Source organism: Lolium perenne, chromosome 5 (genome assembly GCF_019359855.2).
Source record: "Lolium perenne isolate Kyuss_39 chromosome 5, Kyuss_2.0, whole genome shotgun sequence".
NCBI classification, from domain to species: domain Eukaryota; kingdom Viridiplantae; phylum Streptophyta; class Magnoliopsida; order Poales; family Poaceae; genus Lolium; species Lolium perenne.
In genome coordinates this window covers 58711631-58739184 of record NC_067248.2, presented here as the reverse complement: position 1 = coordinate 58739184, position 27554 = coordinate 58711631, and the positions used below count along the sequence as shown (strand labels likewise).

The 27554-nt window shown below is 43.3% G+C and overlaps 3 protein-coding genes and 2 non-coding genes across 6 annotated transcripts; 3 read left to right on the top strand and 2 right to left on the bottom strand.

Moving 5' to 3' along the window:
• The first annotated feature begins 227 nt into the window (after positions 1–227).
• Positions 228–330, top strand: LOC127304966 (U6 spliceosomal RNA). The gene has a single exon (XR_007853628.1). It is a non-coding gene; the product is annotated as a U6 spliceosomal RNA (small nuclear RNA).
• An 8715-nt stretch (positions 331–9045) lies between these two features.
• On the top strand, positions 9046–10343 carry LOC127299262 (ocs element-binding factor 1-like). The gene has a single exon (XM_051329208.1). It carries the CDS (start codon positions 9570–9572, stop codon positions 10038–10040), a length of 471 nt encoding a protein of 156 aa, XP_051185168.1. The 5' UTR covers positions 9046–9569; the 3' UTR covers positions 10041–10343.
• Positions 10344–11057: 714 nt separating this feature from the next.
• Positions 11058–14746, bottom strand: LOC127299261 (cytochrome c oxidase subunit 5C). 2 transcript variants are annotated; one of them, XM_051329206.2, is made up of 2 exons: positions 14588–14746; positions 11058–11532 (listed from the first exon to the last, which is right to left on the bottom strand). In XM_051329206.2, the coding sequence occupies exon 2, from the start codon at positions 11495–11497 to the stop codon at positions 11306–11308; it is 192 nt and encodes a 63-aa protein (XP_051185166.1). In that variant the 5' UTR covers positions 11498–11532; positions 14588–14746; the 3' UTR covers positions 11058–11305. The 2 variants fall into 2 exon arrangements, with proteins under 2 accessions (XP_051185166.1, XP_051185167.1); XM_051329207.1 differs by having other exon boundaries at positions 11058–11529; positions 14588–14737.
• Positions 14747–14805: 59 nt separating this feature from the next.
• Positions 14806–14877, top strand: TRNAP-AGG (transfer RNA proline (anticodon AGG)). The gene has a single exon. It is a non-coding gene; the product is annotated as a tRNA-Pro (tRNA).
• A 136-nt stretch (positions 14878–15013) lies between these two features.
• LOC127303358 (uncharacterized) lies at positions 15014–19667 on the bottom strand. Its single transcript, XM_071819894.1, has 7 exons — positions 19510–19667; positions 17037–17538; positions 16112–16718; positions 15917–16017; positions 15744–15824; positions 15528–15655; positions 15014–15445 (listed from the first exon to the last, which is right to left on the bottom strand). The coding sequence occupies exons 2-7, from the start codon at positions 17463–17465 to the stop codon at positions 15319–15321; spliced, it is 1473 nt and encodes a 490-aa protein (XP_071675995.1). The 5' UTR covers positions 17466–17538; positions 19510–19667; the 3' UTR covers positions 15014–15318.
• Positions 19668–27554: the final 7887 nt, after the last annotated feature.

Genomic DNA, 27554 nt, shown 5'->3' with positions numbered 1-27554 from the left:
TTGCGTGGAACATTAAATTGGACAGGAGCAGGCCTACGTAAGTTTTCCAGCTTGCTTCCTCAAGCTGGGCCGACCGAGCAAGATCCAGCCCGCTGGCCGTCCGGTACTCCTGGCGCTTCTGGGTGCGGGAACGCAGAGCAGACAGCAGAGAACCTTTGTTTTAGTCCCACCTCGGCAAGCTATGAAAGTTTCGACCGGTTTATAAGCTTCGCTGTTGCAGCTGCATCGTCCCTTCGGGGACATCCGATAAAATTGGAACGATACAGAGAAGATTAGCATGGCCCCTGCGCAAGGATGACACGCACAAATCGAGAAATGGTCCAAATTTTTTCGAGATTTTGCGCGCCGGTCCCTGGTACCTTGCAGTTTTGCCCCTTTTTACTTCTTTTCCTTACAAACAGATCCTTCCAGCATTCCTTTTTTACTTCCAGCCAGGTCCCTTGCTTTGGCAAAGGTGACTGTTTTGCGTTTACTGTAGTTATTCTGATATTTTCCGTTCAATGATGCCCTGACACTGTGTTAGTATACTCTTTCACCCCATGTGTTGGAATTTACTAATTATCGTTTATGATCACTCCTGAAAGTTCAGATATGCTCCTATTCTTGTTCTCTTGTGCTATTTTCTTTGCGAGAATTTTTTCTTTGATTTTTTTAATAAACTATTTCATATCTTTTTTCAATGAATTATACCAATTTGTACACTACACATGGAACTATTTTCTGAAGCACACTCTACAGTCTACATTTCCACAAGTACTTCAGTAGCGTGTCCACAAACTATTTCTCCTTCCTGGATTATAGCTTTAATTCTGTAATATCCGGGTTGATGTTAGCAATGCCATTGTTGATCATTACAGGTTTACAGTCCATATGCTGTGCCTTGTTTTCTAACCCAAAGCCAGCTTTTCGTACCTCGCAAAATGATATGTCAGTACTGTGAGTTAGACACTGGCATGATCATCTTTCTGTAGCAACAACTGGACATTCAGCTTCAGCAAGTGTATGCAGACATTGTTTCCAGCAACTTTAGCCTTGCCAAAAGAAAAAAACGCATCAGCGCCCGCAGCTCAGTAGCCCACGTTTTGTCAACTTCATCGTTGTTCAAACTTGATTATCCTTCTAGGAATCGAATAAAATCACACGAGGTTGGTTGGCTGGATTGTCAAAACCACAGGTGCATGCACTCACGCTTGCACTTGGAAGGAGCCTCATATTAAGTCACCATCACAATGGAAGAAATACCACTGGCCCAGCCAAATTCCAGAGACCATGGGGCCACCTATCAGTGCCACATATACCATTTTCCTAAAACAGAGCATTTTGACGGCATATGCCAAAGTGGCCACTGGACATAGTCAAGCACGTTTATGATGCTCCATTTATCAGACAAGCCATGACCCACATGGCTTTCTTCTTAGCCTCCTTTAATTACCTAGCCCACTTCCTAATTGGCCCTTTTCTAGGAGAAGAACTAGTCGTGCCTTTTGATTTGAACACCGCTAATTTTTTTATCGATTAGGTTTTTGCATTATGCCAGTAGCTAGCATATATAGGTAGATATATTTCCATGGATAGCAAGTTTCATTGTAGACTTCCAAATGAACTAGTTTCTCACCGGGCTACGGAATCTATATATGTACCAGTGTTCTAATAAGGCGCTAGATAGGCGAGGTGGAGAGTTAGGCTGGGGTCTTTTCGAACGATAGTAGTTAGGTTTCATGGAGATTCCGATATTCTGTTAGGTTTTTCTCTGATGTGGTGACCTGATTTAAGAAATGCCATCCGGGAACCATGTAGAAAGCAGTTTGTGGAGGGAAGAAAGAGAGAAGAAATGGCTGCTTAGCAAAGCTCCTTTTTAGCATGCACCATCCAAAGAGAGTCACAATGCTTTTACTTTCGAGTGATGGATGCACCATAGATCAGAATTAAGTCAAAAAGATGACACTTAATTAGCAAATGAGAAAGAGGGTGTGGCACGTTCTCAACTCTGGTTCCGAAGAAATTTCCAACTCCATGCCGCCTAACATTTCAATTAACTCAAATATTAATTACTTTATGTAAACCATGGGGCATGTGCCGATGCAAGCATGCTGAAATGGAACAGATGTGATCCAAAGTAGGATTAGGAAGAAATAACTCACATACTGTGTGTTACCTGAAGAGCTACTAGCAGTACTCCTAGCTAGTGGCTAGCCGGTAGAGCAACTTGACAGACAAACTAGAGAAAAACTCACACTGTTGAAACTATATTCTTGAGAACTGGTGGTCAATTGGGACACTCATGCTAATGTGTAAACCTTCGTTGCTTTAACTATATTTGTTTCTAGGCACATTTTCTTTCTTCTTGGTCTTATCCTTTAATTTCCAGCACCAAACTATTTTGGGTTGACCAATATAGCCGCCGCTTAGATCATCCAAAAACTAAGATGCAGAGTTGGAACAAGAGGGATAATGGATCTGGGTTTCTTAAACCAATACCAATACCTATGAAAATTGTTTAATTATGACAATTTGAAGTTTATTTATGCGGATTTTGACAAAGTGTATGCCAAGTGTTAATTAAGCTAACATCAGCTGGTGTTGTTGCCATAAAGGAAATAAACAATATGACAAGTGAATTTTGTTCCACTTTTAACAAAAAAAATGAGGTCACTAAAATGTAATACAATATCCAATGATATTCTTGTCATGTTATGTTGAAGATGGTGAAACATGTGTCATGTACTTAACAACTTCACATATAGAAGGGTCCCTTTCTTCATGTATAGAGGCGTCTAGACGTAGTGAAACACTTCCGCAGTTCTTTTCTACTTGTCGATTGAGACATGCTTGACACATTCACACGGTTTGGTAGATATTTACGTATCGCAAGCTGAAATATTGATGTGTCGACGCGGTCAAATGTCACATTACGATATGGAGCATGTTTCATGTATTCAGAGGGTACCTATGTGCCGTTTCCTTCTCTGCAAACAATTCATAATGCTCTAAAGAATACATTACCTGTGTAGTGGGTTCTTAGCTCGGTACCATATATGCTCTCATAGTCAGATCAGAATGAGCATAAGCCAATGCATATTTTACCTGATTAAATTTTTACAATCATGCTGAACAGATGAACATCACCAGAGAAGAAAAGAAGCTCCATTCCTCTGTGCGCCAATCAATAAGGTAAACCATGAGCACTAGCAGGCATACTTTTCCAGACAAGTACAGAAAACTAACGTTATTTGTGGAATATACCTGAGAACATTGCAGCATTTGTTTTATGACAGGAACATGTGGCCGCCTGCGTTTGCATTGGTGGACGCCCACCGACCATGTGAGTTTAATTTATTATGCACATACGGAAATAATTAGGGAGAATGCTATGGAAATTAATTTATTTTTGGCATCTGTTTATACAACTGATGTTTATTGGTGGAAGTGTGTCCGCGAATTTGTTCATAGTACAAGAAAAGTTCCCTATCAATATATGAACTTCGTGCACGAAGAAATCAATTCGTTCTCGTATAAATACACAGCGTCTGACATATCCAAAAAGACGCCCCCGTGCTGCCCACGGGGGCAGCTCGGGCGGAAACCCTAACAGCCGCTACCCCCAGCCCCCTCCTCGCTTGTCTCCCACGCTGCCGCTGGAGGACCCCAGCGGTCAAAACCCTTCGGTCGATGGTGGCGGCAGGGTTGTCTCCTCGCGTGGCGGCTTCTCCCCCGCCAGGATCCTTCGGTCGCAGCGGCACGGCACCTCGGGCAGTCTGGTGAAGGTGTCGATGATTAGGAGTTGGGCCGGTGGCCCCGGGAGATGGTGGTGGTCCTCCCATCCCAGATGACGGCGGGGCCACGTTTGCCAACCGGGATGCGTGCGGAGCTAGGCCAGGTGCGCATTGGCATCGTCCTGGAGGGGTGGCGGACGCGCAACCACACATCGACAACGTGGTAGTGGCCTCGCCTCTAGTGTGCTCTAAGTTGTGAGGCCAAGTATAGATTCGATGGTACTCACACAGGTGGAGAAAGTCATGATAGCTGTGATTTGAGGTCTTTTAGTTATGGTGGAGGGTGTTTCGAAAGAGATGAAGACTATGCTGCACGTGCTCCTTTCCCGTGTGACGGGTGTTTGGTGACTTGCGGCAGCGGCTTCGGCAAGCGGGGGCGATAGTGTATTTTTGGTGGTCATCCTCGAGTATTATGTCCTGATTTTCAGGGTGAAGGTCCGTCATTTATTAGTTGTACATGACAATAGCCTTGTTGAAGGCATTCTTTTCGAAACTCGAACTTTCTCGAGGGTATAAACTTAAGATCTTCGATCGGGCGACGATAAAGTTTGGGCATTGTTTCCTTCTTGTAGACGTTGCTTTTGGAACATCTTTTTTGTAGTCCGTGTGTTGGTGGTGGTGATTAGAGTGCTCTTGTTGCGAGTGTTTGATCACCGCGATTAGAGTACTCTTGTTGCGAGTGCATCTTTTTGGTGCAAAGCTTAAATGTAATTGGTATCTTTGCTGGATAATATATTTCCTTTCTCGAAAGAACCCTTCTCATACAAAGAAAAACTATCAATTTTTGGCAAAAATAGTTTTGGATCATATTATTGGTTTTCTACAAAATCACCATCTGCCCATAAGAAATGACAAGCTGGTAACTAAACGCGAGTGCTTTAGTTTACTTGTGGTGAAAATTATACTAATTCACGCGGAGTTTAATCAACACTAGAAGCAAAAGTCCGTGGTCCCAAAATCTTCAACACATATGAAATTTATATTCCTTATTTTACAAGGAGCAAATATATAATTAATCCAGATGTGGATTAATACTGTATTTCATTCCTAGACACTAAACCACTTCTCTTTTTTTTTCTTATGAAAATCTGACTGCATGAAAACCACGTACTGTGTACAAACTACAAAAATGTATAATTTCGTAACCAATCATTCAGGGGGGCACATTCAAGAGTGGTGGGGCCCACAATGTTAGGCCCAAACATGCAAGACCCTGTACATACAGTACTCCTACATGATAATTGAGGTGCCCACGTTTGTCTTCTTTTTCCTACATTTTTTTCTGAATGAAAAATAAACAAATCCAGCTCACATATTGTCTAGGGTCTAGTATAGTGTGGACTCAACCTAGCTCCATCATACTGTTTTCCAAATAGCCATGAGTTGGGAAGGGATTATAGCGAACTTTTTGTTTTGTTTTTAGCTCACATGGAACCACCAGAAAAATATTTGGGATGGAGTGAGTGTGATGTTTCTGTTTTTCTTATGTGGGTTTTGGTCGAAATTTCTTCTACGTTGGTTGGAGAAGGTATTAGTATACTAGTACTATGTGCCAAACAAGTCAATTAGAACGTTCACCTAATTTTTCATACATGATAACAAATAAAATAGTAATTTATTTATATAGCTAACCTTGTGATGTGACTGCATGTTTATGCCGAAATTATTCCATCCCTTCTACCTTGATTATTGCCGATTACCTTCAAATACATGGTCATCTTTCTTGCACCAAGTGGATTCGGCAAGCACATCCTGCCTCTCGACTATCGATTTCTTAGTCAGTAAATGTGTTTGTACAAGTTGCAACCCTTCAATCTGAATAGGAAGTACTTCAGTACCTGGAACATGCATTTTATTTTTAAGGGAACCTAGAACATGCATTGAATCTACACCATACACACTAGTAAACTGCTCTAGTGCTATAATACAAGCTATCGTCGTCAACAATCTACTACACGCTGGGTTAAGGTATAAAAAACTACACTACAAACTTGTCTTGGTGTCCTATTTTTATTTTAATCGGTGAGCGTCAATCTTTTTCATGTCGACATATCGTCTCTTTGCCACAGATATCTACAGTTAAAGACATGTCATGAGTTTTTCTTCTAACGCGGGAGTCAGTTTCACAACAAAGTCATGTTTGTATGATGTGATATTTCTCGAGCAAAAATCCAAGTTAAAAATACCTAGATATATAAGAGCTTAAAATTTGGATTTTAAACGTTCAAGCAAATTTGGTTCTTGGCCCCCAGCAGTCCAGAACGTTCGTGCGAGAGGTAACTTAGCATGAAAGAGAAAATAAAAATCTCCAATCAAGTACAAGGAAAATGGCCTTTTGTGACTTGGGTTAGTTGGTTGGTTCTGATTTGCGCTTTTGGGAAAAGTGTAAGATTCCTCGCAGGGGTATCCTTGGAAGAAATTTCATAGAGGCTCACGAGCACAAGTGGTCCGCGTAAATCAAGTGAATTATAAAAGCGATCTGGTGTTCACCTTAGGATAAATAAATGGGATTGGTTGGTGGTCCATGCTTGCTAGATATTTGCATAAACAACTTTAAGTGAGAGCCTAGAAAAATTCCTATTAAAGGTTTTTTGATTGTACTTAATTTGGGTTCGGTTTCACGCTAAGATTAATATGTACATATTTATTACATAGAACAAAACCTGGCACCATAGGAACAAAATCTGGTAGCTCACACGAAGTGCTTGACATGGAAGATGGTTCTACACTTGCGAATAAGATATAATTACTCTTAAGTTGAGCACGTTCAATTGTCTACACTACGACACTCTTCCTATTTTGTATGTAGAACGGAATACGTCATGTTAGCCATTAACAACCACAGAAGCGCAAGAAACACATTGAGACATTTTATACAGTAATGCATGGGTTGGTGTATGGACACGGACAAAAAGAACACATATGCCAATTTTGCTAACAATATAAACACACATTTTCTGCCGAAAGCAAGGCAAGTCCAAAAAATCTAACAGACACCGCTACTCGAAACAAGATATATACATCATGAATGCATCACGGCAACCACCAACACTCTAAACTCGTCGGGTATGAAGTGTCTCAGAAAGTTGTCGTCCGGTAGCTCTCATAGCTCTGAGGTGTCTTAGAAGATTGTTTTAAACTATATCAAGAGTTGAGAGAATTAGATAAGTTCATTCTTAAAAGTTAGGCACATTATTTACAACATTTCTGTGATAGAACACTAATGTATGTATTTCCTCCGTCCAAAAAAAAAGCCGCTCAACTTTTTCTAGATACGGATGTATCTACACATTAGAAACTTGAGCAGCGTTTTTTCAGAATGGGGGGAGTATAACCAAATACGATATGTTTGCTAATAACAAGGGCTGTATAGAACCAAAAATACATCGAGACATTAATAATACAGGAACAAACGAGTTGGTATGTTGATACAAAAAAAATGTAGGACAATTTTAATGAAAATAAAAATACACACATTTCCACCGAAAGCAAGGTGAGTCCAAAAAGATCTAACAAACATCTCTCCACCAAGGAAGATACATACATCACAAACAGGTCACCTCCACCCCCACACACACACCAAAAAAATATCATTTTCTATGGAGTGTCGTGTAAACCGTCATCCGGTAGCTCACAGTTGTGAAGTGTCTTAGAAGATTTTTTTTTAGATTATATCGAGAGTTGAGAGAATTAGATAGGTTCATTCTTAAAGTGGGGCACATTAAATTATATAAACTACAAGATTCATATAATAGCATATACAACACTAACGTCCGTAAAACCAAATACGCAACAACTAACTGTAGCGTAGCCAAAAAATTATATTGAGATATTAATAATAATACTATTGAGATATTAATAATACAATAACACATGGGTATGTAGACATCGGCAAAAAATAAAATATATGACAATTTTAGTAAAAATATGAACACATACATTTTCGCTGAAAGCAAGGAAAGTACAAATTCGGGTGGCCTCGAAGCAAGATAGATGCTTTATGAACGTGTAACACCATCCCCACCAATGCTCCATGAAGCGCCAAGCAAAGATCTCAACATGCACCCAACACCCCCACGGTGCACCACTCGTTGGCACCACCCGCTATATTTGGTCATCAATAATACAATAACACATGGGTTGGTGTATAAAAACAAACAAAAATAGATATGACAATTTTACTAACAACCTAAACCCACATTTTCCTCTTAAAGCAAGGCAAGTCCAAAAAACCAATGCCGGACGTTGCTCCTAGAAACAAGATAGATACATCGCATGCGTCTGCTGAAAGAAAATCCAAATAATCTAACGAACATGACTCATCAAAACAAGATACAAAAATCACGAACAAGACGACCAAAAACGAGGCAAGTTCAAGAAATCGAACCTAGAAGTGTAAAGTGTCTCGAAAGATGGTTCTAGACTATACCAAGAGAACTAGATTTGTTTGCTATTAAAGCTAGGCAAATTAGATTATGTAAATTAAAGCCTAATACGTTATGTTGGCCAACAACCAGGGATGAAGCTGGGAAAAAGTGCCCATGGGGTCATCACTATAATCACTCTATTACACCGGGGGCATCCTACATACTAAACAACAGCGAATACTAAGTAATGAAGGATTTTGTATTTTTCATCGGGATCAGGCTCCAAGGCAGCTCCATCCCTACCAACAACAGCTGTAGTAAAACCAAAAACACATCGAGACATTAAGACAATAACACATGAGCTAGTATGTAGACACCGACAAAAAGTGAAGTGTATGACAATCTTACAAAAAAACATAAACACACACATTTCCACCGAAAAGCAAGGCAGGTCCAAAATTCAGACAGACAGGGCTCCTCGAGGCAAGTTAGTACATCACAATTTACAAACACGGCACGCCACCCACCAACGGCCCGAAAACCGCCAAGTGAGGGGGTCACCACGAGCTCGGCATCTCTGGTGCACCGCCCATTGTGCACATAGCAATTTGAGAAAAGCAAGCTCACACAAAATAAAAACCCATCCCCCACAACAGGGCCACGGAGAGCCACCCAGCACCGGACCAGCAAAGATTCCTCCACCTTTCTACCCTCTCCGTCCATCTAGAACAACACACATACGCCGTTGATGCGATCTCGAGGAAATTACACAAATACCCTTGATCGAAATTACGGGAATGCCCTTCATCCTGAAGTTACGGAAATGCCCTCGCCGGCTCGCCCCGCCAATAAATAACCCCTCCACCCTGACCTGATCCCCTCCCCCTTCCTTCCTCTCTTCCTCCTCCGATTGGGTGGCTACCATTGCTCTCCAGAGCCCGAGCTCCCAGCCCACTCCTCTGCTAGCTCGAGCTTCTGCTCCTCTGGGTCTCGAGGGAGTATCCCACTCATCGTGTGATTGATCAGGTCCCGGTTTCTTTCTCTGTCCAAGAACCGGTTTTGGGGGGTTGTGGGAGCTGCTGCTGCTGTTCTTCTTGCTAGGCTAGATCTGGGTTTTGCTGCGCTGGAGGTTCTTGCTGGCCATGGTTTGTCCAAGCATGCAGAAGCGCAATCTCTGAGCTTTATGAAGATCGCCACTCACCTGCGCCGGTCCTGCTTCCTCCAGTCCTTCTCCGTCGTCTTCCTCTACTACTTTTATGTGATTTCATAATTGGCCCTCTCAATCCTCCATTGCTAGTAGTACATCTTTCCTCTTCTTCTTCTTCTTCTTGCTTTCTTTCTTCTTCTTGCTTCGACAAGTGATAAATAAGAACGGTAGCAGCAGCAGCAGTAGCCAAGTAGGGATTTCTTCATTTCGGTGCGAGCGAAGATGTCGTCGTCGTCTCTGTCGCCGGGAGGAAGGCTGTCCGGGTCGGACGGCGACTCGGCGGGCACGTTCGCGGCCGGGGACAACCGGCGGGAGAAGCGGCGGCTGTCGAACCGGGAGTCGGCGCGGCGGTCGAGGCTGCGGAAGCAGCAGCACCTGGACGAGCTGGTGCAGGAGGTGGCGCGGCTCAAGGCCGAGAACGCGCGCGTGCTGGGGCGCGCCAACGACATCGCGGGCCAGTTCGTGCGCGTCGACCAGGAGAACACGGTGCTCCGGGCGCGCGCCGCCGAGCTCGGCGACCGCCTGCGCTCCGTCAACCAGGTGCTCCGCGTCGTCGAGGAGTTCAGCGGCGTCGCCATGGACATCCAGGAGGAGTGCCCGCCCGACGACCCACTGCTCCGGCCGTGGCAGATCCCCTACCCGGCCACCGCCATGCCCATCGCAGCCACCGCAACGCACATGCTCCAGTACTGATCCGCCCATGATTGGATCAATAATTCAAGATCTTTCTGTCCAGCAGGAGCTGTGCTGCGGTTGGCAAAGAGGAAGAACAGAGCTAGATTGCTCTCTACTTGGCTGCTGCCTTGAAGACTATTACAAGGCCTAGTTTGCTGCTCTATGTTGTGTTTATGTTTCAGTAAGTGTCAGTAAGTGCTTGTCATTGTCGTCGTCGTCGTCCAAGTCCTATGTAATAACAAGGGTCAGTAAGTTATATGTTTGGTTGTGGTCTATGTACTCTGAATTTGTGATGAACATTATGTTTGTTCCAGTGCTCAATGTTAATCCTGTCCCAAGTGTTCATCATATCTGATGATAGACGCTGCCTTCATGTCAAATGAAAGAATGACTTTTTTGTGCTCAAATCGAAATCTCATAATCTGTGTACTCATATCAAATTAGCAAATACTAGTAAGTTGAAAGGCATCGAATCACCTTGAGTGCAGAGAAACATCAAGTGCTCAAAAGCAGAGACAGATCTTCAGTTTCAAGGTTCCTTGGGGGATTCTGTCTGACAGCTCTCTGTTGTGTGTCTTGCATCTATTCCAACTTTTTCAGGCGCAAAAAGCAACATGACAAGAATGATATACTAGTAGCTTCCAACTCACAAGTTTGTCTACCGTCAAGATGCGTGTTTAGTATAACAAGGAGGCAACATGACATACGTATATGCTCCTTTCACCTTTGCAGAGTAATCAAGCAATAATGGTTAATGACCGTAGCGTAAGCAAGCAAAACGAGACTGTCATCAAACAACTAAACACTCATGACGGTATGCGAAAACGATGGTGAAAGGCACACGAAAACCTTATAAACTTATCTTGACCGAACCAAATGACGACACCAAATAGATGCGCAACAGTTATAGGTCAAGACTGATGATGGTGCTTGTTCCATTCATGATAAATATCAAACATAAGTAGCCTGTTAGGTATCCCACCATTGCACTCAGCCAAAAGTATGAGCTCACCCAGAAAAAGGATCACAGTAATATATAAGGACATCTAAATCGTATTGATGTCAATTTTGTTTGTGACAGATATGAGACAGACATTTAAGATGTCAAAGACAAGGCAAATGTAAAATTGGTTCGATGTTCTCAAATAGTGGTGCTTATTTTCATGACAATCTCCACAGCAATCAATTTGTCATGCCCTCCAGGGAGTCTCAGAAAATTACTGGCAAAAACAAAATGACGAAAGACTTTGAGGATGCAGAGCTTCAGGTCCAGCACGGCAGAACTACTCCTCGACAACGACACTGATCTGACCCTTCTCGAGCATGTCATAGAAGGATCGAGTCTTCCTCTGCTCGTTCCAGTGATGCATCTTCCACATACCACCAGCAACCAGCCCGAGGGTGAGTCCAATGAAGATCTCCTTCACCACGCTCGGACCCTTGAGGGTAGCATGTGCAATTCTGCCGCCTGCCATTTGCTAGCTGTTGGGCTCAGATGCCGAAATGCCTGCTGAAATTGAGAAGATTCTGTGAGCTGATTTCTTGGGAACATGGAGACAGAATATCTTCACCAAGGCAGAAAGATACTTTAAATATATGCAGGCATGTGCACACAACATAAAACAATCAGGCCATGATCTATGGTTTTTCACGCCTTCAAAGGCCACTTGGGTGAATTGCACAAAAAAACAAGTCATACAAATTGTCAAGACGTAAACTGACGCGAGAACTTCTAAAAAAAAAGGTGAAACTGTAAGAGCTAGAATAGAAATAAACAACTCGAAATACTTTGAGATGTAAATAGCTGACGAAGCTGTGTAAAACCAGAATGCATTGACAAAAAGTAGAGTATGATTAGAGAGGTTCTGATTCCTTGACTGATCAGGGCAACCTCTCTTCACAACAGTTGTTACAAAAAGAGTCAGTTCCCTATATTTTGCATCCTAGGAACATCCTATTCCACCGCCCAAGTTTTTTGAAAGATATCTTTAAGATGGAGCAGGAAATAAATGTGACACAATAAATGGTTGCATCCTCAGCATCAATCATTGATTCTTTCAACGGAAAAACAAATGTATGCAGTGTACCCTTCACCTAACCTGCCACTCATGCACACAGGACACAACCGTCGTAGTCATCAAAGCACAAATGAGGCAAAGCAAATTAGTTGGAGAAATTTCCTTATCATCCATCATCAGATTAACCATATTATTAGCATCTTAGCATACGCAACAATGACCACTCAAATTAAGCATTACTCCCTCCGTCCCATAATATAAGATGTTGTTGGAGAAAACATAGGAGTATATTGGTTGCAATAACATCTTATATTATGGGATGGAGGGAGTACTTCATAAGAAATACTTTCAAAACAAGAAATCAGTAACATTTGGCTAACAGAACATGGCATCTTGAGTGTAACAACAGGTCATTTTCTTCAAACAATGCAGAATTCAGGAGTTAAAGACAAGCTCCAACAAAAGTGAAGAAACAGGTTCTTATATTCATAAGATCACAGAGAAAAGAAACAAATGCTTGCCAACAAAGAAATCCCAAGAGAAAAGAAAATACATGCACACTTAGATGAGATCTATAATAAGTTTGCATTGGGGGTGGCTTAGTTTGAACACAGACACCTTGACAAAGAAAAAAATATTCCCTGCTTTGGGATACTGAAAGGACATGAATCTAGCTAGCATACACTTCTGATACCCTCATTAGGGTACTAACGAAACCAAAAAGCTAGAACCTCGTTCACAGACCAACAGTAGTTTATAGGGCCCCATATCAGCAGGACATTTCAAATAGTAATACCTCGCAAAACCTGTAATGCTACTCCTGATAACACAGCAACTGTACATACGAAAACATATGCAGATACAAGATAATCCCCATGAAACTTCACAATTCTTATCAGAGTTATGCAGACATGAAATGAAAAGATGAATGTACAACTGTAATGTGCTGACTGTAGCAGAGAGATATTATGGGTGCCCTAGAAAAATGAAATGACCAGAATCATCAAAAAAACAGTCACATGGCACGAACTAATTAATGTCCATGGCAAGTCAAAGATTAAATATCTAGCAACTACACAAGTAGCAGTAACTTCATGAACAGGATGCAGGTTGCTGAGTAAATAGATGGCAACATTCATACATGTTCTGGGAAGTTAGAGGCTAATACACAGAAAATACCGCACTAGTCAACATATGATGTCCCACTAGCCACCACTGCGCCAAACCATGGAGAGGCAGGGGCTATGGTTAATCTCTAACTCCCCAATACAGAACCACATAGGCTGTCTGATACACACATTCAAATCTTGTCACAGAGAACGATTTTGCTTTCCTGGCCACCCATTTCCTAATCCAAATCGTGAAGTCCTCAAAATCACAGGCCAAGCTACGAACAAATATTAATACACCAAAAAGTCGCGCCAGATGGGGGAACCGCACACCGCGGTTAGGCGTTCGGAGCCCCTACATATTTCTCTTCACATCCCTCCCCCCTAAATCACCGCGTAATAGCCCGAATCTGTTGCTCGTCGGTCCAGGCCATCAGCAACCTCACAGAAATGGATAACCCAAGCACCAAAACAGCCAGAACCTCATTCGGGTACTAACACCACCAAAACAGCTAGAACCTCATTCGCAGACACTAACAGTAGTTTATAGGGCCCCATATCAGCAGGAAATTCCAAATAATAATACCTCACAAAACCTATAATGCTACTGCTGATAGCACAGCAACTGTACATATGAAAACATATGCAGATGCAAGACAATCGCCATAAAACTTCACAGTTCTTATCATGCAGACATGGAATGAAAAGATAAATGTACAATTGTAATGTGCTGACTGTAGCAGAGAGAAAACATGGGTGCCCTAAAACAATGAACTAGCCAGAATCATCAAAAAAAAAGTAACATGGCACCAACTAATTAATGTCCATGGCATGATGGCAAGTCAAAGATTAAATATCTAGCACCTACACAAGTAGAATAACTTCATGAACAGGATGCAGGTTGCTGAGTAAATATAGATGGCAACATTCATACATGTTACAGGATGTTAGAGGCTAATACCGCGCAATGTATGACTAATGCCAACTTCACGAGCGAGACACAGAAAATACGGAGAAAGATTTTCCTTCCCTAGCCATCCATTTCCTAATCCAAATCGCAAAGCCCTCAGATCACAGGTCAAGCTACGAACAAGAATAATACAACCAAAAAAGTCGCCCCGGACCGGGGAACCGCATGCCGTGGTTTCGTCGCTGCCGCCGTCATGTATCGGATCCCCTACGTATCCGTCCCCCCTAAATCACTGCGTAATAGCCCGAATCCGTTGTTCGTCGGTCCAGGCCGTCAGCTACCTCGCCGAAATGGATAACCCAAACACCAAGAACCCAGATCTAGAACGGTTCCTAACGATTTAGAGGAAGAAAACCTAGGATCGGATCCGCTAGAAGGTCGTGTACGAAACCGAGACACGGGATAGTACTCCGTAATTGAATCCAGCAGGTTCGAGCGGTGCAGGAAGGAGATGGGAGGGGGCCTGACCTTGCCGCCGCCGGAGATGGAGGAGAGACGCCTGCGCCGCCGCTAGAGAGACCCGAACTCTTCGATTTGTTGGGGAGAATGCGTTTTTGCGGAAACGCCCTTTTAAAGCCTGAGATTCGCGGACGGGCCCGGTCCACACGGGCGGCAGACCTGGTCCGTTGCCCATGCAAAGTGTGGACTAGATTACATAGTTTCTTTTCAGTAGCCAACACAACAAAGGGCATTTGGTCTAGTGGTATGATTCTCGCTTAGGGTGCGAGAGGTCCCGAGTTCAATTCTCGGAATGCCCCCAATTATTTTTTTGTTTTTTTCAATTCTAACAGAAAATTTGTTCATATAACTTTTCGCTTTCTTATTACAACAACTCTTTGTTTATCGGTTCCAAACTACACCAACTCACAAAAGCACAAGAGAAGAAAAACTAACTTGTTCTGCAATTTTCTCTCTATATATGTATTTGTAATATCTACTTAGACATCATCTAGTTCAGTACAACTGATGGATCAGTAAACAAACTGGTGCAGTACCAGAGAAACACTTTTACCCGCAGATCTAACTGTAACTATGCATGACTGCACGCGATGAGCATGCTCTTATTGGAACAAACAACAAATTTTTGCATCGTCAGGAGGAGTGACCATCCTCTCTCTCTTATTTTTCGACTGTGCATGGACCAGCCCAGGACGCGGCTGCGGAAACAGGAGCTCGGCACAACTCCAGCACGTTCAGAATCAAGCGTTCCCACGGACGGCTTTGTAGCACTCCAGGCTGCAGAGGGGGAGCTTCAGCTTCGAGTCCCTGTACCGGTACACGTTCGTGCACGACGGTCCGGCGCACTTCTCACGTGGGGGAGGGTAGCTGGGTGATGACAGCAATGTGAGAACATGTTGTGAGGCGCACATTTAGTACCGAGAACAAGAAGGGTAAAAGGATTGGCTACCTGCAGGGCTTGGAGTTGAAGATGCTGGGGAGGCCTACAGAATCAGGGAACGAAACCACCGTGCCCGTGGGGCCCATGACCCAGCGGATGGAGTTTCTGGCTAGTTCTTCCGCCCTGGCTGCCTTCTCCTGAGTAAAACACATGAATTTTTTCAGAAGATAGTTGTGGTAGAAACACAAGAGAGTGTAGTGAGCATGCCCAAATAATGCAATGAACCTTCTCTTCTCGCTCCTTTTGCTTCCTCTCTTCTTTCTTCTTCTCGGTATCCAGGCCCAATATTTTCCTTATAGCTTCAGCCTGCAGAGATTAACAGTTTTCAGAACCCCTAGGAACTGTGACTAAACCTATTCCAGTAGGTTAAAAAGAAGGTAGCAGATTATCTCTCCAACCTCGCTTTCTTTTGTGGCTTTCTCCACTTGCAACTTGCGCCGTTGAGCGGCCTCAGCCTTCTTGGCGAGCATCTCTGCATCAGAGAGCTTTTCCTTCTTGCCTGGAGCCACAGAAAGATGCCCAAAACCAAATCAGCACAAGACTAAGTCAAGCTAGAATGAGCAACAAGATAGCTTAGTATAGGCAGTATGTACTTCTTGAGGAAGCTGCTCGTAAACCGTCAGGGAACTCAACGGTACTGTTGCTGTTCCCATCCATCCATGACTGGAGGGCTCGGCGACGTGTCGTGAGAGGTTCAATCTTAACATTGGCAGGTGACTCAGTGACTGCCTTCTGCTTCTTGTTTCCGGGTTCGAGTTCGCTATCAGAGGCCAGTTCCTCTTCAGTATTATCAGCATCAGCAACAGAATTATCTCTCAACCTTTTCTTCCCATCTCTATTTGATTGGGGTGTAGCAAAATCATTATCAACCTCATAAACTGTGCTCCTACTTCTATCTTTCTTTGAGGCATTATTCTTTGAGTTACTTCCTCCTTTGTTTTTAGAATCACGACCATGACCATCATTAACATTAGAAGCTCCAAGATTTTCAAGAGTACTTGCATCATATTCCTCGTCAAATTCACTGTCAAAGTTTGATTTCTTAGCAATCCTCCTACTCTTCCGGACAGGATCTGAAGATGATTCTCTCTGAACTTTGGCAGGTTGTTCCGGAGTGAAGGTATCTTCAATTGTCCTCAGTTTTTTTGTTTTCTTGTCTTGAGAAGAGGGTAACCTACTTTTATCTTTTGCGCCTTCAGTCTGAAAGTAATTCATCTTTTTATCAATCATCAATATAGGGTAGCAATTTGAAGTATAAAAGAAATGTGAATCACAAATAACCCAAATAACACCATAACATGTAAAATATTAATCAGAAGAGGTATAGTACCAAGATTGTGAGATACAAGAAATAGCTTGCTAGAAACTGCATGTATATGTCCTAGCAACACCAACTAGCATTCCTTGAGGAACTTGATCACAGCAGGCTAGTGAATTTTCTTCTCTTAAATAAAAATGATGTTTCTGTTCAGCTGCAAGTACACTATGGAAAAAAGATACAGATCGCTTGTTGGTTACCTGATTACCGTGCTTTTGCCGGTGCCATGAATCTCCCAGCTGTGTAGGCTTTGCAGCTGAAGACCTGGAATCTGGTAAATTAGGATTTGGTTTTGCTGGTATAGTCCGACTGATTCCACCAATTTTGAGCTTCACTTTCCTCGGTTTTTGAGTGGTTGATAAATCATCATTCCCCGCAGACACATGTATCACATGCCTGCTCTCACTCTTTCTTGAATTACTTCCCGACGCCTCGGAATGCAACTGGTTGGTCCCTTTGCTCTTATTTGGGTTTTTCATGCTTGAAGGGGATAGAACACCCTCGGTGGTACGCTTGGAAGCACGCTCCAGGGAAGGTCCGTTCAGATAAATCTCTCGTCTTCGGAGTCCTCCATCAGAGGCAACATTGTCATCTGAAGGCAACCTCTTCGAATTACTCCTAGATGACATGGATGACTGGTACACAGCAGGATTGCTCTCTGGTCTGGGACTCCTCGCTGTGCTGCCCAGGCACTTCTTCTAACTAGATAAGATAAAAATACATGAATAAAAGACATGTCTCTGCTAGATATGTTGATGTAGAAAACCTCGATTTTCGCAACAGAGGGCTTTGCTTGGTGGCTCTCTGACGCACGTCTTATTTGAACAATGATAACTGCATTTGAACTCACCTAATTTTAGGGCGGGGGGGGGGGGGGGGGGGTCTCAGACTAATATTTCATTAATTATACAGGTCTCATGAGAAAATATGTTATCTCGGGTGTGTCTCTGTGCCATTGACATGGGCAGTATTACCTTCTTACAATATTGAGTAATATATAAGAGACCCTACGCACTAACCATACTAATGGAATGCACACACTTATTCAGGAATATATAAGAACATGACAATTGCTGAAAACTCCCATGAAATTCTTACATTCCCAAGTGGGCCTAGAGTATAAGTCAAAATGCTGGGAAAATAGATTATAACTTAAGACTACAGAACCTGTAGTGAGTAGTGAGTAGTATCACTATGACGACTGCAAGCTCACCGGTAATGGTACTTATGAGAAATTTATTTTGCGGGAATAACAGTAAACATACAATTTTTTAACACCATTTTTTCTACTGGCTTGGGATCACCTTTATTTGGACAGAAAACTGTGAGGGAGGCACTGGTAGCAAGAAGTTGTTGAAAAAGGAAAAATATGTGTTGCGGTATTTTCAGCAGTACAACAACTATCCAGCACAGAAAAACTTATGCACAAAAGATTACGGTTAAAGACTAAACGAGCCTCATACGGCAGCTTAGACTCCAGTTTGAGCCTATTGGACTAAAAATAGGTCATTCTTAGCTACGATTTTCCAGGAGGTAAGGTTGAGGCAACAATGTCCAAGATCTCAGCATTTCTTTGCTTCCCCATATTCTAAGCAGCAATGAACAGCTCAATGACGTGTGGCCTGTGGAAATGAGAACGACTGAGACTGCTCCAGGTCACTGATAACTCAAAAGGCTGGGAGCGCCAATGTTAATGGCTACTGTTACATGCATTCAATATTAATAAATGTTTACACGCCATGGAACACGGTTACAAAATTATTTATCCACATATCTTTAAACTAGGCTTTGTTCCTATCATTAAGGAAGGTACGATCAAGTTCAGTCTGCATCTGGTAGTACGCTTTCATAACCTAATAGACAGGCATCAGGTAGTTTTTCTACTGATAAACACAAGTGGGCCATGGACAAAAAAATGCAGCACTAAATAATTTCCAGCAGCAACAGAATCAATGCAACGGTAAGCAGAAGAGACATTGAGACTAGGCATGGTTGACCAATTAACCGCAGCGCAGAACAGAACAATAGCTGGTGGTAAAACAGAGCTAAGAAACAACAATGTTACCTGAAAGTGATGTGTCGGTTATCACAATTTGTAGTCGATGATAAGTAAGGCACGCATCATGGATCAAAGAAAACATGGTATTTTGTACTAAACTAAGTTGGAGTTAGAAATAGAACACATGGGCTGAATATGAGTCTTATGGATCATTCATTCATCATGGAGCAAAGAAAGCATGATATTTGTTGTACCGCTTGCTGCTAATTACTTGAAGCAAAATCAAACATAACTCTTTTTTTAATTGCACAGAGCAGTCAATCACCAGATTGATTAATCCAATTGGCAAACATTGAACCCCAGAATCTATCATCCATTTAAGCCAAACAAGATTCCTGAAGATGATGACTACCAGCTACCTACTTTGAGTTTCAATTCTACAATATCATTTCTAAATAATTCCTCTGCCAGACATAGGAAGCAGCATAAACACCTAGATTTAGTTATAACAAATTACATTAGCCCTAGACCCCTTTTGTCAAGATCATAGGAACTCAAGACGCAAGGTGCGCCAACTGGGCAGGGGACAAACATGCGACGAACAGATGAGGAAGGTAGAAGAAAGGTGGGGGAGGGTAGGAAGAGGAGGGCGGGACGAGGGAGGCGTTACTCACTATGGGAGCGACCTGACAGGGGAGATCCGAGGGCGTCGGTGGACGCGGCGGAGGCGAGGAGCAGAAATTCGGGACGGAGGCAGCGACGAGGAACAGAAATTCGGGGCGACGGCGGGGAGGTCGCCGGAACGGGCGGCCCCGTTGGCGAATTTTGTGTTGAGTGGAGAGGGAGTTGGCCTGGGCTGGCGATGGATTTGGGGGAGACGAGGGACGACGACGAAGGTCGACGCGGTCCCCGTTCAATCCATTCGAGGTCGAGCTCGAACCGGACCGCACCAAGACCGGTTGGCGGCTGCAGACCGTTCTGTCCAACCCAGACCAACCAAAACCGCTTAAACCACACCAGTGCCGCCTCCCGATTCAGTCTTGCAATTATCGATGTTGTTTTCTCTGATAAATTGTTTTTCTCTCCAAGTTTGTGTCTTGTGGTGGCTTAGGAACCGGCCTTGACCAATTAATTTTGTGATTTGTGATTGCTCATCATGCATTCAAGCTTTGGCTTAGCAAGATAGTGCCTTAGAGTTGTTTCCCTTAAGATAGTACTGTAGGACTCCTTCCCTTGTTGCTTTTGAGATTTTTTTTTTGGCGACTCCGGGATATTATTTTGTACCTTCTATGGTTCCCCATTCTGAATGCTAGTGGACGCTATCAACCCTTATCTTCTACTCTAATGAGATATCCTTATTATTCACCGACGACCCCATTCTTGTATGCGCCCCCAATTTGTGGCTGAATTTGACACACAATTGTAAACAAATCCTAGGAGATCACCAAGTTAGAGCTGATGAACCGATTGTATTTAGTAGGGAAATGACCTCGTTTGGGTTACACAAACACATCAAATTGCCTCCCTAGATTTTTCTTTTACCGAGAAGTGGTAGTGAGGCCCATTTGTCAATGAGAACCTACCTTTGGTGGAAACAGACTAGTGAGGCGTGACTACGGTTCATATCATGGTACTCACATCTACATAGGGCCGGCTCTGGGGAGGGTCTGGCGGGGCAGTCGCCCCGGGCCTAGAAAAATTGGAGGCCCATATTTCTGTAGAGGCTTACTATACATTGCAGAAAAAGAGGGCAGTTTTACGATTTTAGATGGGCTTGGTCTATAGTTGGACCTTTTCTTTCCCTATTGGTTTCCAATCCGGCTGGCTGGCCACGACTTGAGTCAGCGCCTGAAATTCGTTCGATCTATCGATATGTGAAACATCGCCAATTTGCCCGAGCCCGATGCCTCGATTCCCTGCCTGCCCTCTCGCGGTTCGTAGCTATCGCCCAGGCCACCTGGTTCCTGCACTCGCTCTCGCTGATCACGACCGACCGACCGCGAGACGATCTGCTAACTGTTGCCCTCCCGCGGACTACGGTATTGCCTACTAGTCCGTCGGCCAGTGGCCGTCGCAGTTGGCAGTCCCAGGTGTCGCCGTCGTCAATCAGGCAATCATCCAATCTGCATATTAGATTAAGATAGAAGGTAAGAACGCCCGCTGCAGTTCTCTTGAAATTCTACTATATGCTCGCCTATAATTCAGGTTCTCAGTTGTTGTTCTTATTTGTAGGAGCGGGGTTAACTGGTTTGGCAACTCTATACATCGACAAGAAGTTAGTGGATGAGTTTGATATTGATTCCATCGTCACGGACTTTGCTTCTAGGAATTGGCGGAGAAATTTTTAAGGTATTATGTAAACATTATTTTATATGAATACTGAAGTTGTGTATACTTAAAAGTATTTATTTTTCATCATCTCATACATGCGAAAATAAAGTAGTAAGAGGGGCCCAAAATTTTAGTTTCGCCCGGGCCTCTGAAATCTCAGGACCGGCCCTGATCTACACACAAGTTGGTGTCTATACATGAAAATAGTGATTTCGCGGATTTAATAATAGTGTTAAGAAGTTCTCAAACCTGGGCCACACACAATTAGATATTGTTTTCTCTACTTACAAAAGAACAAACTTGATAGGAAAATTAAATCTCAACCGTCCATACAAATCGAGAAAATTAAATCTAGTCATGTTTTTTTAGGTTGAGTATGATTTTATTCGTTAGTCATTAGTTATCCTAATGCTTGAAAAGCTCATAGAGCATCATCATGCATCCCTTATTGAGTGGTTTTTTAATAAATAGAAACTATGGTGCCATACAAGGCTCTCTTGTTTGGAGATTAATGGATAACACTCATGCAAATGCACGCATCATATCTAGAAGTTTCAGTTACTTGATTTAAAATAAATTAACTTGCGTATGTTCGACAAGCATAGAATATCTCTCAATAATAATACATACATGGTTTTGTAGGATAAAGAGTTAGTAAGTGATGATAACAAGGGGGACATGAGATACTATTGTTCAACTTGGTAATCTATGAGTAAATTGAGGGTCGTGGCTATTTCAATACACATGCTCTATTGATAAGGGATTGAAAGGTAGGCACCCGAGGATCCGGTTAGCCATGAAAAGTGAAAGACAAAGGTTCAGTAGAGCATATGACATGATTAAAAGATCCATGAATAAAGTTTTTACTGGTTACTAAGAAACAAGACCTTTAACTGATACCATCAAAAGTGGTGAAAGTGTTCAACAGGACTGGACTTCATCATGTCTATCTTGTTATTAAAACTCTCTTCTTTAAACTAGTTATCCTTAGAGAGTTTGTCTCTTTTGTGGATTAAATAATAACATCAAAATAAGAATAATGGGTACCTTTGAGACAAATACAAAATTGAGGATGGTTCAATTTCCCAACATACAATAGTTGTTCATGTTCAAAAGTAAGGTGTAGTTGCTAGAACTTCTATGTATGTTTCCCTCATTTCCATGGTTGATAGTTTATAAATATTTTAATACAAGTGAACATGTATAATTTGTTGATAAAATGCTCGTATTTAGTTGATCAACCATAAGCTCATTGATGCATGATATGATCTATTTGCTTATTTGCTCGAGGACGAGCAAAGTTTTAAGCTTGGGGGAGTTGATACGTGCATTTTATATCATCATAATAAGAACTTATAAGACTAGTTCATATTGTTATTTGAATTAATATATCACTACTTATGCATTTTTAGATGATTTATGGGGCTTTCCTATAAAGTCCCTAGAAAAACCTTATGTTAGCATTTTTGAGATTAGAGGAGCTACGGGACTCGAAAAAGGGCAAGGTAAGAGGTCACACTTCCGAATTTTTGAGACGAACGAAGTGAGCTGAAGTGGGACACTAGGAGATCAACATGATGGGAATTAGGCCAGGTGGCACGGGCCCCATGTAGGTCGCACCACCTATGCTCTTTCATCCCTCAAACGTTGTCTCGCCTCCTCCCTTAGCGTACCTCCTTGTATACCCCGAAAACCTATCCTTCTAGGAGGACAGAGCTTTTCATGAAACATAGCGCCGCCACCACCACGATCTTTGTTTTGGAGGTAAGATTGGTCCTACTCTCCATGTCGAAGAGGGGATTTGAACGCCATATTCACCACCATCGTCATCAACACCGTATCCATCAACCATGTGCTCACTCTCCATCACCATGAGTGGGTAGTTCTCTATCGGCATGTGAGGTGGATGAGGATTGGATGAGATTGATCATATAATCATGCATATGTATCGAGATTTGATGTGTTTATCTTGAGGATATTCTTGTATGGTGTTGATACACCTTTGTTATGTTCAATGATTGTTGCTTGGACCCAAGTGATTTGATTTCAACGCTGAACTTTTATTTCCCCATCATATATATGAGTTTGGTATTTATGTGCAAAGTGTATCTTCTATTATTATGTTGAACCTGCGAACCCTAAAGTGACATTTAGGGAAAACAAGGGGAATATGTGGTAGTTTGAGGATATTCTATGTTCATGGAATGTTAATGCTTTGTTCCGGGATATCCAAAAGGGTATACTTTACTTGTAGTTCCAAGTATGCCCCGATGAAATGGGCATGTAGGACAATAGGCGTTATACAAATTCTCTTGGTTAGTACGCATAACTATATTTGGAACACATAACTACACACAACGGAGTTAGAGATGAACATTATGTTATTTGTATTACATTATATGATCAATCTTATTCATGCAACACCCCGCTATATACCGCCTCATGCATACACTTTTAGCCACTGAAGTTACAAGTTCACTACTTCCGGTGAAAACTGGAAATATGTTGCTACTATTTATTGTTTTGTTCTGATGTTTTGATTCAACTATTATAATCACCACCATCTTCTTGAGTATATTGATATACATGTGTGGTTGAGAGTGATGTCTCAATTCCTAAAGTCTTATTGGTATTCTTGTGTTCTCCTTGATTCGAACTATAAATTTTGATAATACTTTCCATCGAAGATTTTATAGATCCCCTATACTTGTGGGCATCAATCGTCCACCCTTGCATAGTGATGGTAAGGTTTATCATGTGCGATAGAACATTTTAGCGTGAATGTATGTTCTATACTAGTGATGCAGTCCAAATTAACTCCATTTGAAGCATAGTACTGGATGCATGCTTCCAAAACGAGAATTAAACTCTAGTTATCTGCTGGATGAAATGACCTTTATGTTGCACATTTATCTAATATTGTATCTCTGATTTTCAGAACACTAGGGTCCCAATAAAACTATGTTGTGATACCATTTGCATATTCCCATAACACATATATGTTGTTTTGAAACGTGAAGGGTAGTCATTTGCACCCAGTAAAACGTGTAACCCTTGAACCAGCAATTGTTGTTTCTTGTGTTGCAGGTTGTAAAGCTTGACCATAATGCTCGGTATTGAGTGACAAAATAGGTAGTGAAGTTCCTGAATGCGAGGGTATATGATAAGGATGTAATATGGGATTATTAGTGATTTAGTAGTCGGCGACAGAAGAAAAGGTGTATGGGGCGTAGGCTGGAGCGGGGAAGATGTAATATACATGCGCGCATGTGGGAAAGGGGAAGGACGAGCTCGCCATGGACGAACAGCAAGAGAAGAAGCCTTCGTGGAGGAAACTGAGCCAATGATTCACTGCTCTGATACCATTTTCCAGGACCCCGATTGAATTTGATGAGATAGGATAAACAAGAACAACAGTTTAAGTTTAAGAGGAATCGTGAGATAAACTAGGTAAATTGCAAGATAGAAACTAAGGTAAAATACAATAACTGAACAACCGGAATAAAGACATGATAAAATTTAGGCTTTGATTTCTTGATTAATATCACATGATACAAAGGTAGGCTTACATGAAGTGCGGCTAGCTACACAATGATGGACTAGTTGAAATATCAATACTATCCTCACACAGCTACTAAACCACTAATAATGGCATATTACATCTTATCCTATACCCAACACTACGTCACATGGATTTTCACTTGGCTGTAAAGGTTTTTTGTGGAGAAATTATGAATGTATTTTAGACTATCTGATGCGATATATTTATGGCTACTTTTAGATGCCAATTAAGCTCACTATTTGATGCTTTATACTATTCTCTACGATTCATAATAAGTGTTGTTAGATATCTAACGTAGCTCCTAACCCTAACCGTATATACGTTATTGTACATATATTGTTTCTCTATATAAAATATATGTCAGCCGAGCCCATCAAGGGCATCGAGCCGTTCCCTCAAACCTATCTCCTCTAGGGTTTTACATGGTATCAGAAGGTTCCGATCTCATCTCCACCCGCCGCCGCTAAACCTAGCCGCCGTCGCGCTCGTGCTTTGTCGCCCTCGTCGTCATGACGCTCCCAGCTGCGCTGGACTCGACTTCCGCTGCTCTCCAGAGTGCCTCCAGCGAGGTTCTCGGCGCCGCCACACTTGGTTCCCTCGGTGTCGCCACGATCGGCGCCACCGGTGCTGCGACAACCGGCGCCCTCTCCACTCCCTCGCTCGGTGCTCTGTCGCCATCGACCGTGGCTTCTCTGTCGCTGTCCACCCAAGCGCCATCCATGAACACTAGCCCTGCCCCGATCACCCTGCCGGTGGGCAGCCTGTTCTCTGGTGGCTCGGGTGGTGCGTCTTCCTCGAGTATTCCGGCCACCGTGCACTTCTCGCACCTCCTGCCGATCAAGCTCCCCGTCGATAACTTCCTCTTCTGGCGTGCTCAGCTCCTGCCGCTGCTCCGCATCCATGACCTCCTGGGCTACATCGACGGATTGTTTCCCTATCCGCCCAAGACGGTCGCATCGTCATCGTCACCAATGCTGCTCACCGTGCCTGGGTTTTGCAGGACTAGTCCATCATGTCTGCGATCGTGGCATCCCTCACTCCGCCGGTTGGCGGTCTGGCTCTCTTCACCGCCTCCGCCATGGACGCCTGGACGATGCTCACGCACGCCTTCGACGCGCAGAACCATGCTCGCTCTACCCAGCTTCGGGGCCAGCTGTCCAAGATGGAGAAGGGGGGCCTCTCGGCCCCGGCCTTCTATCATTAGGTGAAAGCCGTCTCCGACACTCTCACGTCGATCGTTTAACCCCTCCGCGATGAGGAATTTTCCACCTATTTCATCAACGGCCTCGATTCCGACTACGACAACCTTGCCAAGAATGTCGCCGGTCGTGAGACTCCTATCCCGCCGCGCGAGCTCTATGTGCGCATCCTTCACACGGAGCAGCGCGTGTCGACGCGTCGGGGTGGCCACGCCTTCTCCGACCCCTCCGCCAACACTGCCTACCGAGGTGGTCGTGGCGGCGACTCTGGTGGTGGAGGCGGCTACTGTCCTAACCATGGCCACAGAGGTGGTGGCCCGCAGCAGCTGCAACAGCCATCTGCCCATGGAGGCCAGTCCAATCTCCCTCGCCAGGCCAACACCAACCCCAATCCACCGCCCAACAACAACTCTGGCGGTGGGAACGGGGGCGGACGTCGCAACAACCGTCCCGTGTGCCAACTCTGTGACACGGTTGGGCACATTGCCTCCCGCTGCTATCTCCGTTTCAACCATGAGTTTCTATGCACGGGCAATGACGGCACCAGCACTGCTCGTCAGGTCGCCATGGCCACTCAAGGCCAAGGAGGTCAGGGCGGCGCGACCCCCTCCTATAGCGTCGACCCTACCTGGTACTTCGACACCGGCGCCGCTAACCATCTCACCGGGAAGCTAGACAAGCTCACCATGAAGGAGCCCTACCAGGGCAAGGATCAGGTGCACACCGCCAATGGAGTAGGTATGCGCATCTCTCATATTGGTCAATCTTCCATCTCCACTAATTCCCGCCCATTGCATCTCAACAATGTTCTTTGTGTTCGTGAAGTTACTCGTAGTTTATTGTCTGTTAAACTACTCTCTTGAGATAACAATGTCATTGTTGAATTTCATCCCTTTGATGTTTTTGTGAAGGACCGGGATTCACGGCCATCCTGCTTATTGGTCAAAGCTATGGGAGTGATCTATATCCACTTGGTGTGCCGTCGTCTGTTAGACAAGTTTTCAGCAGTGTTCGTGTCTCGTCGGCCAAGTGGCACTGTCGCCTCGGTCATCCTGCGATGCCTATCGTTCAACATGTTCTTCGTTAGCATGAGCTTCCTATTGAGTCTAGCAATAAAACTATGTTAGTGTGTGATGCGTGTCAGCAAGGCAAAAGTCATCAATTGCCTTTTTCATCTTCTACTCATGTAATAAAAACTCCTTTGAAGCTTATTCATTCAGATGTGTGGGGCCCTGCCCAAACTTCTATTAGTGGTCATACATATTATATGAGTTTTATTGATGCATACAGCCGCTTCACATGGTTTTATTTGCTTAAACGGAAGTCTGATGTGTTTCTTAAATTTCATACTCATGTTGAGCGTTTACTTGGACACAAAATTCTTCATGTTCAGTCAGATTGGGGAGGCGAATATCGCAACCTCAACACCTTCTTTGATAAACTTGGCATCATTCATTGTGCCTCGTGTCAACATACTCATCAACAGAACGGTGTTGCCGAGCGCAAACACCGTCATATTGTTGAAACTGACCTCACATTGCTTGCTCATGGCTCAGTTCCCTTAATTTCATTTTTGAAGTGATGCGTTTGCTACTGCTTGTTTTCTTATTAACAGGCTTCCTACTCG

Excerpts from the sequence above, each read along its gene's own strand:
- LOC127299261 (XM_051329206.2), bottom strand. The coding sequence starts at position 11,497 with ATGGCAGGCGGCAGAATTGCACATGCTACCCTCAAGGGTCCGAGCGTG.
- LOC127303358 (XM_071819894.1), bottom strand. The coding sequence starts at position 17,465 with ATGTCATCTAGGAGTAATTCGAAGAGGTTGCCTTCAGATGACAATGTT. Across the intron at positions 16,719-17,036 it reads GGCAAAAGCACGGTAATCAG|ACTGAAGGCGCAAAAGATAA; the intron begins GTAACCAACAAG and ends AATTACTTTCAG. Across the intron at positions 15,825-15,916 it reads AAGCCACAAAAGAAAGCGAG|GCTGAAGCTATAAGGAAAAT; the intron begins GTTGGAGAGATA and ends TAATCTCTGCAG.
- LOC127299262 (XM_051329208.1), top strand. The coding sequence starts at position 9,570 with ATGTCGTCGTCGTCTCTGTCGCCGGGAGGAAGGCTGTCCGGGTCGGAC.